At 58.3% G+C, this 13,369-nt stretch overlaps 5 protein-coding genes across 5 annotated transcripts; 3 read left to right on the top strand and 2 right to left on the bottom strand.

Annotated features, from left to right (window-relative positions):
- Positions 1 to 1,196: 1,196 nt before the first annotated feature.
- SPRG_12880 (hypothetical protein) lies at positions 1,197 to 2,202 on the top strand. The gene has a single exon (XM_012352261.1). It carries the CDS (start codon positions 1,221 to 1,223, stop codon positions 2,142 to 2,144), a length of 924 nt encoding a protein of 307 aa, XP_012207651.1. The 5' UTR covers positions 1,197 to 1,220; the 3' UTR covers positions 2,145 to 2,202.
- Positions 2,203 to 2,429: 227 nt separating this feature from the next.
- SPRG_12879 (hypothetical protein) lies at positions 2,430 to 4,030 on the bottom strand (the record flags this gene model as incomplete). Its single annotated transcript, XM_012352260.1, has 8 exons — positions 3,908 to 4,030; positions 3,570 to 3,855; positions 3,387 to 3,513; positions 3,223 to 3,336; positions 2,874 to 3,173; positions 2,686 to 2,817; positions 2,532 to 2,645; positions 2,430 to 2,477 (listed from the first exon to the last, which is right to left on the bottom strand). Exons 1-8 carry the CDS (start codon positions 3,966 to 3,968, stop codon positions 2,430 to 2,432), a joined length of 1,182 nt encoding a protein of 393 aa, XP_012207650.1. The 5' UTR covers positions 3,969 to 4,030.
- A 280-nt stretch (positions 4,031 to 4,310) lies between these two features.
- On the bottom strand, positions 4,311 to 5,509 carry SPRG_12878 (hypothetical protein). Its single transcript, XM_012352259.1, has 4 exons — positions 5,326 to 5,509; positions 5,239 to 5,279; positions 5,004 to 5,189; positions 4,311 to 4,947 (listed from the first exon to the last, which is right to left on the bottom strand). Exons 1-4 carry the CDS (start codon positions 5,501 to 5,503, stop codon positions 4,336 to 4,338), a joined length of 1,017 nt encoding a protein of 338 aa, XP_012207649.1. The 5' UTR covers positions 5,504 to 5,509; the 3' UTR covers positions 4,311 to 4,335.
- Positions 5,510 to 5,843: 334 nt separating this feature from the next.
- SPRG_12877 (hypothetical protein) lies at positions 5,844 to 8,490 on the top strand. Its single transcript, XM_012352258.1, has 6 exons — positions 5,844 to 6,626; positions 6,859 to 7,015; positions 7,060 to 7,228; positions 7,270 to 7,526; positions 7,583 to 7,742; positions 7,791 to 8,490. The coding sequence occupies exons 1-6, from the start codon at positions 5,870 to 5,872 to the stop codon at positions 8,100 to 8,102; spliced, it is 1,812 nt and encodes a 603-aa protein (XP_012207648.1). The 5' UTR covers positions 5,844 to 5,869; the 3' UTR covers positions 8,103 to 8,490.
- A 1,185-nt stretch (positions 8,491 to 9,675) lies between these two features.
- SPRG_12876 (hypothetical protein) lies at positions 9,676 to 11,491 on the top strand (the record flags this gene model as incomplete). The annotated part of the gene is made up of 1 exon (XM_012352257.1): positions 9,676 to 11,491. Exon 1 carries the CDS (start codon positions 9,680 to 9,682, stop codon positions 11,489 to 11,491), a length of 1,812 nt encoding a protein of 603 aa, XP_012207647.1. The 5' UTR covers positions 9,676 to 9,679.
- Positions 11,492 to 13,369: the final 1,878 nt, after the last annotated feature.

Genomic DNA, 13,369 nt, shown 5'->3' with positions numbered 1-13,369 from the left:
CCTGTGTGACTACGACGGACCTGCAGGCGACCCGAACCTGACCTGCAGGCGACCCGAACCTCAAAGGCTCGTTAGCACCAAGGTAGTAGCTAGGGCGACTGTAGGCGTCCCACGGTTTCGATAGGCTACAAATGTACAATTGTAGCAAACTCCGCGACTCCGTGGCGAGTTGGCCTCCATACACTATATCACCTCGTGCTGCAACAACTCGTATCTTCCTCAAACGCCAAGTGTGCTTGCTGACTGTTTAAGAATGGCCTGGTCAAGTCCCTTGACACGCAAAAGTGTCAGGCTGGACGCGGAACAGAGTCGTCGTTCATAGCTACTAAACGTCAACCGATGATCGTGTCCTACTGTCACTCGACGTCGACTGGGTATAGCTACGAGGCCGATGGTGGGTGGGCATTGATCGCCGCTTCAAGCGACGTAAAGTCGGTCGTCGGCAAGGGAGACAGCGACGTGTAGCTTTTATACCGCGACGTTCGCTGCAACGGGGTTGGGCACGCGTTGCGTGCTTGGAAAGAATCGTTCCTGGACATGATATCGGCTTTCGCACCATGTCCCTCACGCGGCATGAACGACCGCTGCGTTAAAGACCAGTAGACGCGTGCGCCGTATCCAAGCGTGAACGACTCATGTTGAGAACGTGTCGGAATGTCCTCAGCGGCCGCGACCAACTGCCAAGTGCTCGATCGACGACGAAATTGCGGATGCCTGTGCTTCCCGCCGTGTTCTACAGACGTTGCGACCGTGCACGAGACGTGAGGCGTCGCTGCATCGTATCTTCGACCGCGTCCTAGTCGTCTTAAAAGAGACATACAACAATCAAATCTGAGGGACCATCGCAGAGGAAGCTCGGTGCCAACGTTGCACCCGATCGTGCGTTCGATCCGCTCGCTCTTGTCCCGCGAAGCAGAGATCCAGGACGCGCACTGGCTTCGCCTCGTACGGTCGTCGACGGTTGCTACCGTTACGGTCGCGCTGATTGGCGGATTGGCGATCGGCAATCGCGTTTCGTGACGCCACGTCATGCGGACTGGATCTCGAGTCCTCTCTCTATCGCAATGTGGCGCTGGACGGAATGTACCACATGTGGTAAGGTGCGCTTCAGCTGCATCGCCGCGAACGTCTGGACCTTGGGCCGCTAATCTTTTACGGCATCCGAGACTTTCTTGACTCGCATTTCCCATTTCGTTTCCGACTTCGCACGCCGTCGTACCATGCTTCGCAAAATGCTCTTCGCTCTCCTCGCGTGCGTCGTCACGTTCTCGAGTGCGCTCACGCAGCGCGACGTCGAGACTGCCAAAGGCCTCCTTCGCCAAGTCGCCGGGCCCATCAACTCGAACCAATTTCTTCAGTTTGCCGGGCGCATGCTCCAGCTCTGGTTCCACGACATCGACACCTTTGGTGCTGTCGCCAACGGCGGCCCCAACGGCTGCGTGAACGCGCAGTCGGGCGCCAACGCCGCGGTCCTCGGCGTCATCTCCTCGATCAACCAGATTCACAAGCAAATGCGCGGCGTCATTTCCAAGGCCGACCTCTACGTGCTCGGTGCGTCGGTCGTCATCATGGACTCGATCCCCAAGGGCTCGCCCGTCGGCATGGATCTGCTTGGTACCTTTACGACGGGCCGCCCCGACAAGGCTGTGTGCGACCTTCAGAACGTCCTGCCCAACCCGACTGGCGCGATTTCGACGGTCCAGCAGGCGGTCTCGCAGCGTCTCGGCTTGACCAAAGCCGAGACGGTTGCGCTCATGGGCGCGCACACGCTCGGCGGCGCGCACACGTCGATCTCGGGCTTCACCGGACCGTTTGATGACACACCGGCAGTCTTTGACAACGTCTACTATACGTCGTACTTGACCAAGCAGTGGATCAAGAAGCAAGGCCAGTCGGGTGTCTTCTGGGCTGCCAACGACAACTCGGGCACGATCCGCTTCAACGTCGATATGTCCCTTGCGATTGACACGTCGCGCTGCCGCACGAACCAAGGTTGCCCGCTCCAGCCGCAGGGCACCATGGACTGGATCAAGCTCTACGCGTCGGACGCGGCGCAGTGGCACCAGAACTTTGCCTCGGCGTTCCAAAAGGTGAGCGCCAACGGCATCCGCGGCCTCGTGCCTGTGTCGCAGCTGCGGGCCTAAGGTGCGCCGCCTCTTGTCCTCCACGTAAATCTAATCCGAGTGCTGTTTTTATCGCCCACCTTAATGTCTTGTATCCCCTACCCCTATATCTGTCGTGGCCCCGAGGTCTTCGAGCTTTGAGTGGTCATCACGTGAGCTGCGTCCCTTGCACAACGAGCTTTACACGACCGATGAATGGACCACTTAACTTCCCGCTACTCCATCTGAATTTTGAGTGTTTGCTTGCAAGGACACGGATCAAAGACGCACAACCAGACAGAATAAAACAGCGAAACTAGCAAGGTCTTAACTCAGGACAACGTCGATGAGCTCGTCGCCCTCCAGGTCGTACTCCTACATAGGTAGACAAGATGAGCGATACATCGTAAAAGCAGTAAATATAGCAACCGAGAAGGGTTGGTCGGGGTGCATGAACTCGCCGTCGATCTTGAAGCGCACGTTGGCCGGATCCAAGTGCCGCTTGGCGCAGACCTTCTGCACTAGTGTCTTGACAAGCGCAGTCTACACCCGCGTGAGCTCCCTCTACTGCATGGCGACGCACCGTTGAAATCTTAAAGGTCTCCGTTTCGGTGGAAGGAAGAAAGCGGAGGTTGACGCCGAGGGCCGTCGGATCTTCGGCGATCGCTTGGTCGCACGCGGCCTCGACGACATCGGTCGCGTCGAGGCTATAATACTACAACACATATTATATCGTCTGTCAAGCCCGTGTCGCGCCAAAGCTACGGATACCGAGACGGTCTTGTCCAACTCGAGGGTGTCGCCCAAGAGCTTGAGCGTCACATGGTCCGGCGACAGCTTGTGCACGTTGCAGAACGAGAGCAGGAGCTTTTGCACTGGCATGCTGCTTGAGATGCGGTAGATCTCGATCTTGCCGCCCGTCCGCCGTACTTTGACCCGGATAATGTCTTTGGCCGGCGATTTCGCCGGCGATTTCGACACGGGCTTGGCCGGCGACATGGACGACGGGACGTACGCTCGATCAAAGTCCACGATGGCGTTGACCACGTCGTTGTCTTCGAGGTCGTAGCGCTAGATGCATAAGGCGATGGAGCAAGAAAGCGAGGACGCTTGGCTGTACCTCGGGTGTGTCCTGGAGCTCGATCGCGACGCCGTCGAAGACGAAGCGGACGCCGGCCGGTGCGAGGTCGTGGCACTCGCAGAACTTGGTCAGGAGCGTCTCAAACGTCGCCGTCTACACACATCTCGTCAACTCGACTCTTTGTTCTCGCGAGAGGCTTCTACCTGGGGCATGCGAATGCGCTCCGTGTGCTCGCTTCCGCTGGGTGGTGTCCATTGCACGGCGAGCGTGATCATCGCATCGTCGCCGGAAAAGGCGTCGGTCGCGACCACATCGACGGGCTGCACCTTCCTAACCAGTCGCATCCTCGTCATGAGGTCGATGCCGTCGATCAATGATGGACGAACCGCAAGATGGCTTGCGTTCGCTGCAGCACCGGGTCGTTCGCAAGCTTCATCTGGATTTCAATGTCGTTGGTCGCATCGTCGTCGTCGGACGACGAGTCGTCGAGGTGTACGACGCCGTCCTGGTCTTCTTTGGGCGGCGACACCAAGGCGCGGCGAATGGGTCGGCGGCGCAGCGGCGAGTCGGTCCCAGAGGGCGGCGACGTCGCCTGCGAGGCGCCGACGCGCCGCCGCTTGACCGGCGTGACGTTGAGCAGGTTGTCGTCGTCGCTGTCCGAGGCAATCTCGACTAGAAGCAGGCAAAATGAGGCGGCTACGAGGCGGCGCGGAAGGCAGCGTACCGACGATGCGCCGCTTGCTGTGGTCGGGCACGTACTCTTCGCAGTCCGAGTCGCTGCTCATGATGCTGTCGGCCCAATCCAATAATCGGCTTTTCCAATCCTACACTATCACTGGTTTCGGCATGTGCCACATTTAGAGAATAGTGTAAGTGAGCACCCGCATGGAACGCGATGCGATTGGCCAAAAGCCGTGGCCAGTGAACGTGAACCGCCAATCCACGTCGTCAGAAGGTCTTTGTGCGTCGCATTGGCCAATAGCGTCCGATGTCGATTCTTTTTTACCAATCAGATGGAATCCAAGGCCGACTTGATAATTGCGACGCGTTGAGACGACTTGCAAGTTGATACTTGATACTACGTGGAAACTAGCATACCGGTTCCATTGCTCGATGTAGTCGACGCATTTTCTACAAAAGTGTCTTTGGGTATCAACTGTAGTTGGACTCGAGCGAAAAATCTGCGAGCAGGTAGTCTCGGTCCGAGAGCGTCATGGAACTTAGCGTCTCGAGCGGCGAGAGGTCGTCGGCGGCCGACGTGTGCGGGCTTCCTGCTGCCAGACTCGACCGCGGCGACGCAAATACGGGAATCGACTCGTTCTCGGTCAGAATGAGCTCGAGCTCCGAGTCTTCTGGCTGCGAGCCCTGTCTCGCTACGAAGATCAAACTTGGGGGCTCGGGGCGACTCGGTCGTGGAGGTTGCCTCCCGGGGGGGCGGCGGGGGGCTTGGTTCCCGCTCGAGGTTGGTGGCCGCGGTTCAAAGTTGTTAATGCAGATACATGTCTGGTTGCGAACGAACGGGTCGACAGTCTCGAGCGACGAGGTATCCACGCGCTGCGGACCGTAAATGCGTTGCCGCAACGCCGTCCGCTTGACCTCGGTAGCTTCGCGGACCGCGTCGGCCTTCAACTGCGCCGGCGTCGGTGACGACGTAATGAGCTGCTTGTGTATTCGCTGCAGATGGACGTTCTTGACGGCATTCGAGGCTTCAAATGCTTGCACCGAGTACGTGGGTTTCTGCGCCAAAATGCGCTTGCGGTACAGCTATCCAATCGCACTATCCTGCAGCCGCAGGATAGCAAGTATCCAAGAAAACGCACCTCGTTTTCCTTGGCGATGCGAGCGCTCTGCCGCACACGGTTGCGCTTATAGCCGGACACAAGGGTGTACTGGTTGTGGTTGTCGATCTTTGGCAGCATGTTGGCATCAATGCACGTGCCCGGTGCAAAGGCCGTCGCGCTCTTGATGCTTTTCGCGGACGGAACCATGATGTGCGCCATCTTCTCCTGTCATAATGTGAGAAGACGAGGCCTACGGCAGTACTAGTAGGTGTACCATGAGGAGCGCATTCTCATACGTTATCTTGTCGTGCATCTCTAGTACGCGATGAGCAGCGTCATTGGGGCGGCCATGGGGTCGCACCAGCAACTTGAGTGGCCTTTTTAGCGTTGAAGTCGAGGTGGGCAAAGGCGCGGGGGCTCGTAATGTGGCAGAGACCCTTGGAGCTGCGGACGTTCTCCAGAAGAAGAGCAGCGTTGTGCGAGAGCTCTCGTCGGGCGCAGAGTACGTTCGCGACCGGCATGTCCTGGTTGTGGACCATTCTAATACTGTACTAACCCAAATTGCACTGGACCACGGCAAAGTACAATCAGATAGTTGCTGAATGAAACGTTACGGGACGGGTTTGATCGTTAGCTGCACTCGCTATTGTTGCTACGATGGTTGTTGGTGCGGCTGTCTTTGGCCTGGGCGCTGGGCGCCGAGCGCCTGGTTGTTTCTCGCTCAGGTAGTGAGGTTGAGCTGTGATCTTGAATTTTGAGTGCTATGGCTCCAAGAGGTGGCACATGCCGTATTTAGCAATCAACTGACCCTTTGCATAAGCCTATAAATACCCGCCAATCCCATTGGATATCCGGATAGCCCTCCGGAGCACACATTGGAGTTGTGTTCCTGTGGTGGACGGAAGATGCTGCGCTCTCTGCATGGCCGGCCACTGTGGCGCCGCCCGAGCAGCTTCATGCGTACGGTACGGTGCATGAGCCATGCGGCGACACGCCTCGAGAAGTGGAACGCGGAGCTCGCGCGCCAGGCGCGGGCGGCGACGGGCGCGACCCCGCCGGCGACGGTGCAGCTGGTCGTGCCCTCGGTCACGACGCCGTATTCGCCGACGATGGCAGCCACGCCGCTGCAAGCGATGCAGCAGTTCACGCAAGCGACCGGCGCCAAGATCCCGCCCGTGGTTGGCGCGACGATCTCAACCAAGACGGACGAACAGATTGTGTGGGACCTCTCGCGGCCGCTCCCCGAGACGACGACGCACGTCGCCTTGCATGACTTTGACGACAAGCGGATGGAGGCCATGTTCTGGCACTCGTCGGCGCACGTGCTCGGCGCTGCGCTCGAGGCCAAGTTTGGCGACGACGTGCTCTTGTGCGATGGCCCGTCGCTGCCCGACGGCTTCTTCTACGAGATGTACCTGCCGTCTGGCCGCACGCTCTCGGAGCATGACTTTAGCGACATTGAAGCAGAGATGGCCAAAATCATCAAGGCGCGGGCGCCGTTCGAGCGACTGCAAGTGACGCGCGACGTGGCCAAAGACATGTTTGGCTACTCCAAGTTCAAGCTCCAGATGCTCAACAACATCCCGGCCGACGAGCCCATCACGTTGTACAAGTGCGGAAGCTTTGTCGACCTCTGCCGCGGCCCGCACCTTCCGCACACGGGTATGTCTCCATACCTGCCTCTCTCTTGCATACTCTACGGATACCGGGTGGCCATGCCACGCAGGTCCATCGTGGACTTGGCCACCTGCACACATGTATCCTATAAGAAAGCATGACTGGCGAACACCTCAGCGATCTAGCATTGATCCTACTGAGCTACAGTTGGACCGACAGCCTCCTCTTCCTCTTATCTATTGTGCGTGCGATCGCTAACTCCTCACCGTGCAACTAGGCATGCTGCAGACGGTCGCGCTCACCCGCTGCGGCGCGTCGCACTGGACGCACGGCTCGGAGCTGCTCCAGCGCGTGTACGGCGTCACGTTTCCGGACAAGGCGCGCATGAAGGAGTGGAAGCATCTCCAGGCCGAGGCCAAGAAGCGCGATCATCGGTACCATCCCATCTCCAAGGCCCAACTACACATGTATTTTGTAGGATCATTGGCAAGGCGCAGAGCCTCTTCCTCTTCCACCCATGGAGCCCCGGCAGCTCGTTCATGCTACCGCATGGCACGCGCATCTTCAATCGCCTCGCTGCCTTCATCCGCCACGAGTACCGCAAGCGTGGGTACGACGAAGTCGTGACGCCGCTCATCTTTAAGAAGGTAAAGATTCAGATCCAGATTGGGAGCTGAATCGCACGTAGGAACTCTGGGAAACGTCGGGCCACTATGAGAACTACAAGGAAGACATGTACAGCGTGCGCCCGGGCATGGACGACGACAAGCCCATGTCGTGCGCCGACCACGCCAACCACGCGGCCTTGCAGAGCGACGACGACGGCGACCTCTTTGGTCTCAAGCCCATGAACTGCCCGGGCCACTGCCTCATGTTCAAAGAAAACAAGGTCTATTCGTACCGCGAACTGCCCGTGCGGTTTGCCGACTTTTCGGCCTTGCACCGGTACTTTCGAATCTCAATCTGAATCTCAATGCGAATGAAAATATATTGACATGTAGGAACGAAGCGTCGGGGGCGCTCACGGGGCTCACGCGCGTGCGCCGCTTCCACCAAGACGACGCGCACATCTTTTGTCGCCCCGATCAAGTCCAAGACGAGATCCAGTCGTGCCTCGCCTTTATCAAGCACGTGTATGGCGTCTTTGGCTTTGAGTTTCAGGTAGCTTTGAGTTTCAGATTCGTATTGAGATTGATGGGGGGATGGTAGCTGCGGCTCTCGACGCGCCCGAGGCGTACATGGGCGACCTGGCGCTCTGGGACTCGGCCGAGGCGCAGCTCGAGGCAGCTCTCAACGCCTTTGACATGCCGTGGACGCTCAACGCGGGCGACGGCGCGTTCTACGGCCCCAAGATTGACATTGCAGTCCGCGATGCTCTCAAGCGCGAGCACCAATGCGGCACGATCCAGCTCGACTTTCAACTGCCGCTGCGCTTCAACCTCAAGTACGACGGCAGCGACGGCAACGAGCACACGCCCATCATCGTCCACCGCGCGGTCCTTGGCTCGATCGAGCGCATGATGGCGATTCTGATCGAGCACACGGCGGGCAAGTGGCCGCTCTGGCTGAGCCCGCGCCAAGTGGCCGTCCTGCCGTTGACCGAGCACCAAGAAGCGTACGCGCAGCAGGTGCACGCGGCGCTGCATGCCCACGACGTGTACGTGGACGTCATCGGGCACGGCAAAACGCTCAACAAGCGGATTCGGGACGCGCAGCTCGCGGGCTACAACTACATTGTGGTCGTCGGCGAGAAGGAAGCGGCGACCAACGAGGTCAACGTCCGGACCCGGGATGGCAACGCCGTCCTCGGCACGTCGAGCGTCGACTCGTTTGTGGAGAAGATCCTCTCGGAGGTAGCCGCGTTCCAATGAGATTAATGCAGAGTAGAGGTATGACTTCGCGTTGGATCGTTTGCGCCTGCCGCTGGCCATCGTCATGTGAACAGAGTCGTTGTGCAGTCGCGCCGCATATCGAGTACTGACGCAGCATCATGGGGCGGGTGCAGGGACCAGCTTTGTGGCCTCGTCGGTCTCTACTCTTGCCGGCTTCCTGAGAGGGATCATCAGTTTCTACCTTTTATGGGTTTTGTAGTATCAACTTATGGCCTTGGTGTTATCCAGAGTAATTTATCACCCCTGGTATTGTGGTCGACAGCGAGTAAAGTTGAAGACTCCAGCTAAAATGAGCACCATTCCTCCAGATGGTGCCCAACTATGGGCGAGCAGAGCTAAAGGTCCCCTACATTGCGTGTACCACTCACGCCTCACACGCGTCTCCAGCGAGCAGACGAGACCATCTCTGCTCAAGTCCGCCCATCAAGCAATTTTTGGGCATTTCCGTTTTGCCCGCGCCTTTTTTCTCCAAATCGGCGCAATTTTAAATCGCCCCTCACCTTGCTCACTCACGAAACACAACCTCTCTTTTCGTCGCCGCCAGTTCAAGTCCCATGACGTGCATCGATCTACGGCGTTTGCGGGCACTGCAAGTTTGACGGCGCTGTTCGACGGTGGGCACTGACGAAATGACGACGTCATTTTTGGCCCTGACGATCTTGGTGACGTGGCAGCCGGAGAGCTCGCTTTTATTAACAGGTCAGATCGTGGTGTGTGACATACCATGGCCTTCAATCAAGGTTCCAAGGGCCCTTCTCAGACATAATACGATGTCTCAGACGTACCCTGAACACGTTGCGAGCGCGTGGTCTCGTGATGGGCTATTTTAAATGTCGTGATCGTGCTTACATATATAGCTAGCTGCCTCGACGCCATGAGTATTTCCCACGGGCGCAGGGCCAGTGTGCGTCAAGGAGATACGACACCACATACAGTCCCTTGACGCGTCTCTCCATGGCGCTCATTTTTCTCTTGGTTGATGGAAAGACTGGATTTGTAAGCGCCCTCGCGGCGAGGCCATTTTAAGAATTGGAAGACGCCATTATTATTATACTGGCGGCTCGTACAAGATGGCGTCTGAGAGGCACCTAAATTTGGCGTTGGATTTGCTATTCGCGGCGTGTCAGTGTACGCATTCTTGCACCGACGACTACCGCCAGCGCACCGATGGCAACCGCTACCGCACCGACGAGGGACAACAGTAGTATGCCCCAGGTCGCCGTACCATCGCTACTTTCCCCTCGCGATGCAGAGGATCTGGACGCGGTGGCGGTCGAGATTTCGCCCCCCGACGCATCCCACCCTCTCGAGACGCCGTCGGACAGTAGCAGGCACCTCGACCTCGGGGCCGACTATGGCTCGCTGCGCGTTTTTCTACGGCTCGTCCAAGTGTCGGCGCCGATGCGACTCCAGCTGCTCAATGACGCCGCCAAAGATCTCGCGTCGATGCACGACCATGGGTACTATCACGGCAACGTGTCGTGCGCGGCTATTGGCGTCTTCGATGCCGTCGGTGGTGGCTACAAGGCCAGTATAAGGACCCACCGCGGTGTCCCGATCGAGGACAAGTTGAGTCTGGCGGATGCGCAGGCGGCCGACGTGTGCGCGTTTGGCGGCTGCCTCATCGAGGCGTACCGTGGCGTGGTTCACGTGGCGATGGACGACCGCCGCCCCGACACGATGCCTGTGGATCTCTGGACGCTTGCGAGTGAGCTGCGTCAATCCGGGTCCGAGCAGCGATCGATGACCGCCGTCGTCGGTGCACTTACCACATTGGCTCAGCAGACGCAAGCGTCAACTGCCGTGCGATTCGACGATGTAGCGGCCAAATCGATGAACGTCGATGGGGCGGCACAGACCAAACGTCGCGGCGTGAGGGGCTGGGGCATTCTCATGGCATTATTGCTGGTGCTCGTCGCTATTGGCCTCTGCGTCGCTCTGATCCCGTCATGGGGAAATGCGACGGCCGACGCCGGAACGGGGAACTCGACATCGACACCAACACCAACCCCGACGTCGACACCGACGCCGACGCCGTCGTCAATGCCACTGGCCAACCGGTCGTACAACGTCTCGACGTTTGCCGGCAACAGCCTTATCACGTCCTTTGTGTACCCCCCGTTCGGCATTGCTGGCAACGGTACGCACCTGTACGTCGCCGACACACCGACAACCATCATGCGCATCAATATGAACACGAGCAGCTGGACGACGTTCGCTGGCGGCTTCAGCAGCGGGTTTACCGACGGCGCCGGCTCCAACGCCACCTTCAACGGTATCCAAGGCATCGCACATACCACGAATTCCGGGTCTGCTGGTATCTTGTACGTGGCCGACTCGGACAACAACGCCGTGCGCGCGGTCGATGCCAGCGGTGTCGTTACGACGGTCGCCGGCACCGGTGTCCTGGGCGATGCCGACGGGAACGCCAGCACAGCCACGTTCTACATGCCGAAGAGCATCGCCGTCGCCAACTCTACGATCCTCGTTGCCGATACGTACAACTACAAGCTGCGCTCGATCAGCGGCAGTGTCGTCTCGACGTTTTCGGGCTCGGGCATCTCGGGCCAAGCGTCGGGGCTCTTGCCGACGTATGCATTTCCGTATGCGCTGGCGATGGCGCCATCGGGCGTTGTGTACGTCACGGACGGCAATATGGTGCGCAAGATCGCTCTCGACGGCAGCGTCACCAACATTGGCAGTAGCACGGCCGGCCACTCAGATGGCACCGGTACCAGCGCCGCCTTTGACACCCCAACCGGCGTCGCCGTCGATGTGGATGGTACTGTCTATGTCGTCGACACTGGCAACCACTGCATCCGCGCGATCGATGCCAATGATAACGTCATCACGATCGCCGGTGTTCCGGGCTCCAACGGCATGCAAGACGGTGCAGGCAGCACCGCCATGTTCAGCGGTCCCCAGTTCATTTACATCGACCCCGATGGTGTGCTCTACGTCACGGACTCGATGAACTTTAGCATTCGTCGGCTCGTGTACACCCAACCCTCTTCATAATGGTCTCTAAAAATGTCACCCGGGACGCCGCTTGACCACTCGAGTCGGCTCTAGATAAAATTGTCAGATTTGTAGATAGAAGAACAAGAGACGGGGACATTTGGCCAAAAGCCAATGTAATCCCACAGAGTACACCACCAGCCGCGCGGCCCTGCAGAATCTTTGGCTTGTCATCAATTCGAGAAAAAAGATCGGTCGCATCTCGTACCGGTATGCGTAATTCGTTTGATACCTCACTGGTCCACCGAGTTGAGTTCTCTTAGGCTGGAACACAGTTGACACCACCCCTGTCTCGCATACAACGAACGTGAGGGTGGGACGTACCGAGCACGGCTCGAGTGCACATGATATGGCAACCCGCATTGCGAAGGATTAACGATTGAATGCGAGGAACCACACTGTCAACTGCTATTCCAATGCGGTCGAATACGAAATTTCGACCTTCGAAAAGCTCGTTTCGGTATCCAGCAACCATTCAATACACCCTTTATTTGCTCCCGGCGTTGGAAGGTTAAGACCACGTAGGAAGAGTAGTGTCTGCGTCGAGCCCACACATCCTTTGGTTGGATGATATGTCAAGATGGCTTCAACAAAGTGAACGTCCTAGAAAGCTACGGAGAGGGTGTCGGAAGATCCGCGACGACCAGTTCGTTCATCGACCGGTTCCCGTCCCAGCCACCAAAGAGAAAGAGGTGGGAGCCCACGACCGCTGCGCTGTGCCCGTACCGGTTCGTGACGTGGCAGCCCTCTGAGATGGGTTGTGACCACACCATCGAATCGCAGTCGATCGCGTGGACGTATTTGGAGACCCCGAGGAGCCGGCGGTAGTCGACGGGCTGCGCGTCATACCCGCTTTGCAGCCGCTACACCCATCATCGTCATTGTCAGTTGGAAGAAAAGAGTCAACCTCTTCGCGCGCCAGTGCTTTGGCCGTCGTCCGCATCGCTTTGTCCCCCATGTAGATGGGACTGCGCTCCGTGCCCGACCAGCCGCCGACAACGTACAGCGTGCGACCGACCATCGTCATGGTGTGGCTAAACGTCGGGATTGGCTGGTCCCCGGTGACGCGCGGCCGCATCCACGCCATGGTCTCCGTGTCCAGCGTGTACAAGTCGTTGAAATACTCGACGCGGACTTCGGGCACCATTTTGACCGATTGCCTGTAGTAGATATGGACATCCTTTTGACCAAGATGTGGATATCAAAGAGTGTACCCGCCATAGAGAACGATGCGGCCGTCGTCGAGCAGTGCCATCGAGTGGCCATACCGAGCCGTCGGCGGTGTCCCCGCCACGTGGGGCTGGAGCCACGCAAACGTCTCGGTGTCGAAGACCCATAGGTCTTTAAAGGTCTTGTTCTGGCCGTCCCAGCTAGCACACTCATGGTCAACATTGTCCATCACATTGTGTACAACGTAGTACCCGCCAAAGAAGACGAGCTTGGTGCCGACGGCCAAGTCCGAGTGGCCAAACCGCTCGGGGGGCGACTCGGTCGTCCAGTTGACGACGTACCAGTGCCACGTCTCGAGGTCGAGGTAGTACATGTCTCGATAGATCTTTCCCTTGTCGCCTTTACCGCCAAACACAAACATCTTGGCCCCTAATTAAACCGTACAATACGACAATAAGATGGATGTCCCTCGTCGAATAATGCGTGTACCGACGAGCGTCGCCGAGTGGCTGTAGCGCGGCGCCGGCGGCTTGCCTTCGCACTTGACTTGAGACCACGCCGACGTCTCGAGGTCGAGGACCCATACTTCGTTCAGGTACACAAACCCGGCCTCGCCGCCAAAATAATGACCCCCAAAAAGCACGAGCTAGCTGCCCTGCCAGCAGCATCGAGTGACCACCGCGGGCCGTCGGCGGGGAGCCGTCCATC

The sequence above is a fragment of the Saprolegnia parasitica genome (genome assembly GCF_000151545.1).
Source record: "Saprolegnia parasitica CBS 223.65 unplaced genomic scaffold supercont2.95, whole genome shotgun sequence".
Taxonomy (NCBI): Eukaryota; Oomycota; class Saprolegniomycetes; order Saprolegniales; family Saprolegniaceae; genus Saprolegnia; species Saprolegnia parasitica.
The sequence above is the reverse complement of the archived record's forward strand: the minus strand, read 5'-3'. Positions and strand labels throughout refer to the sequence as shown.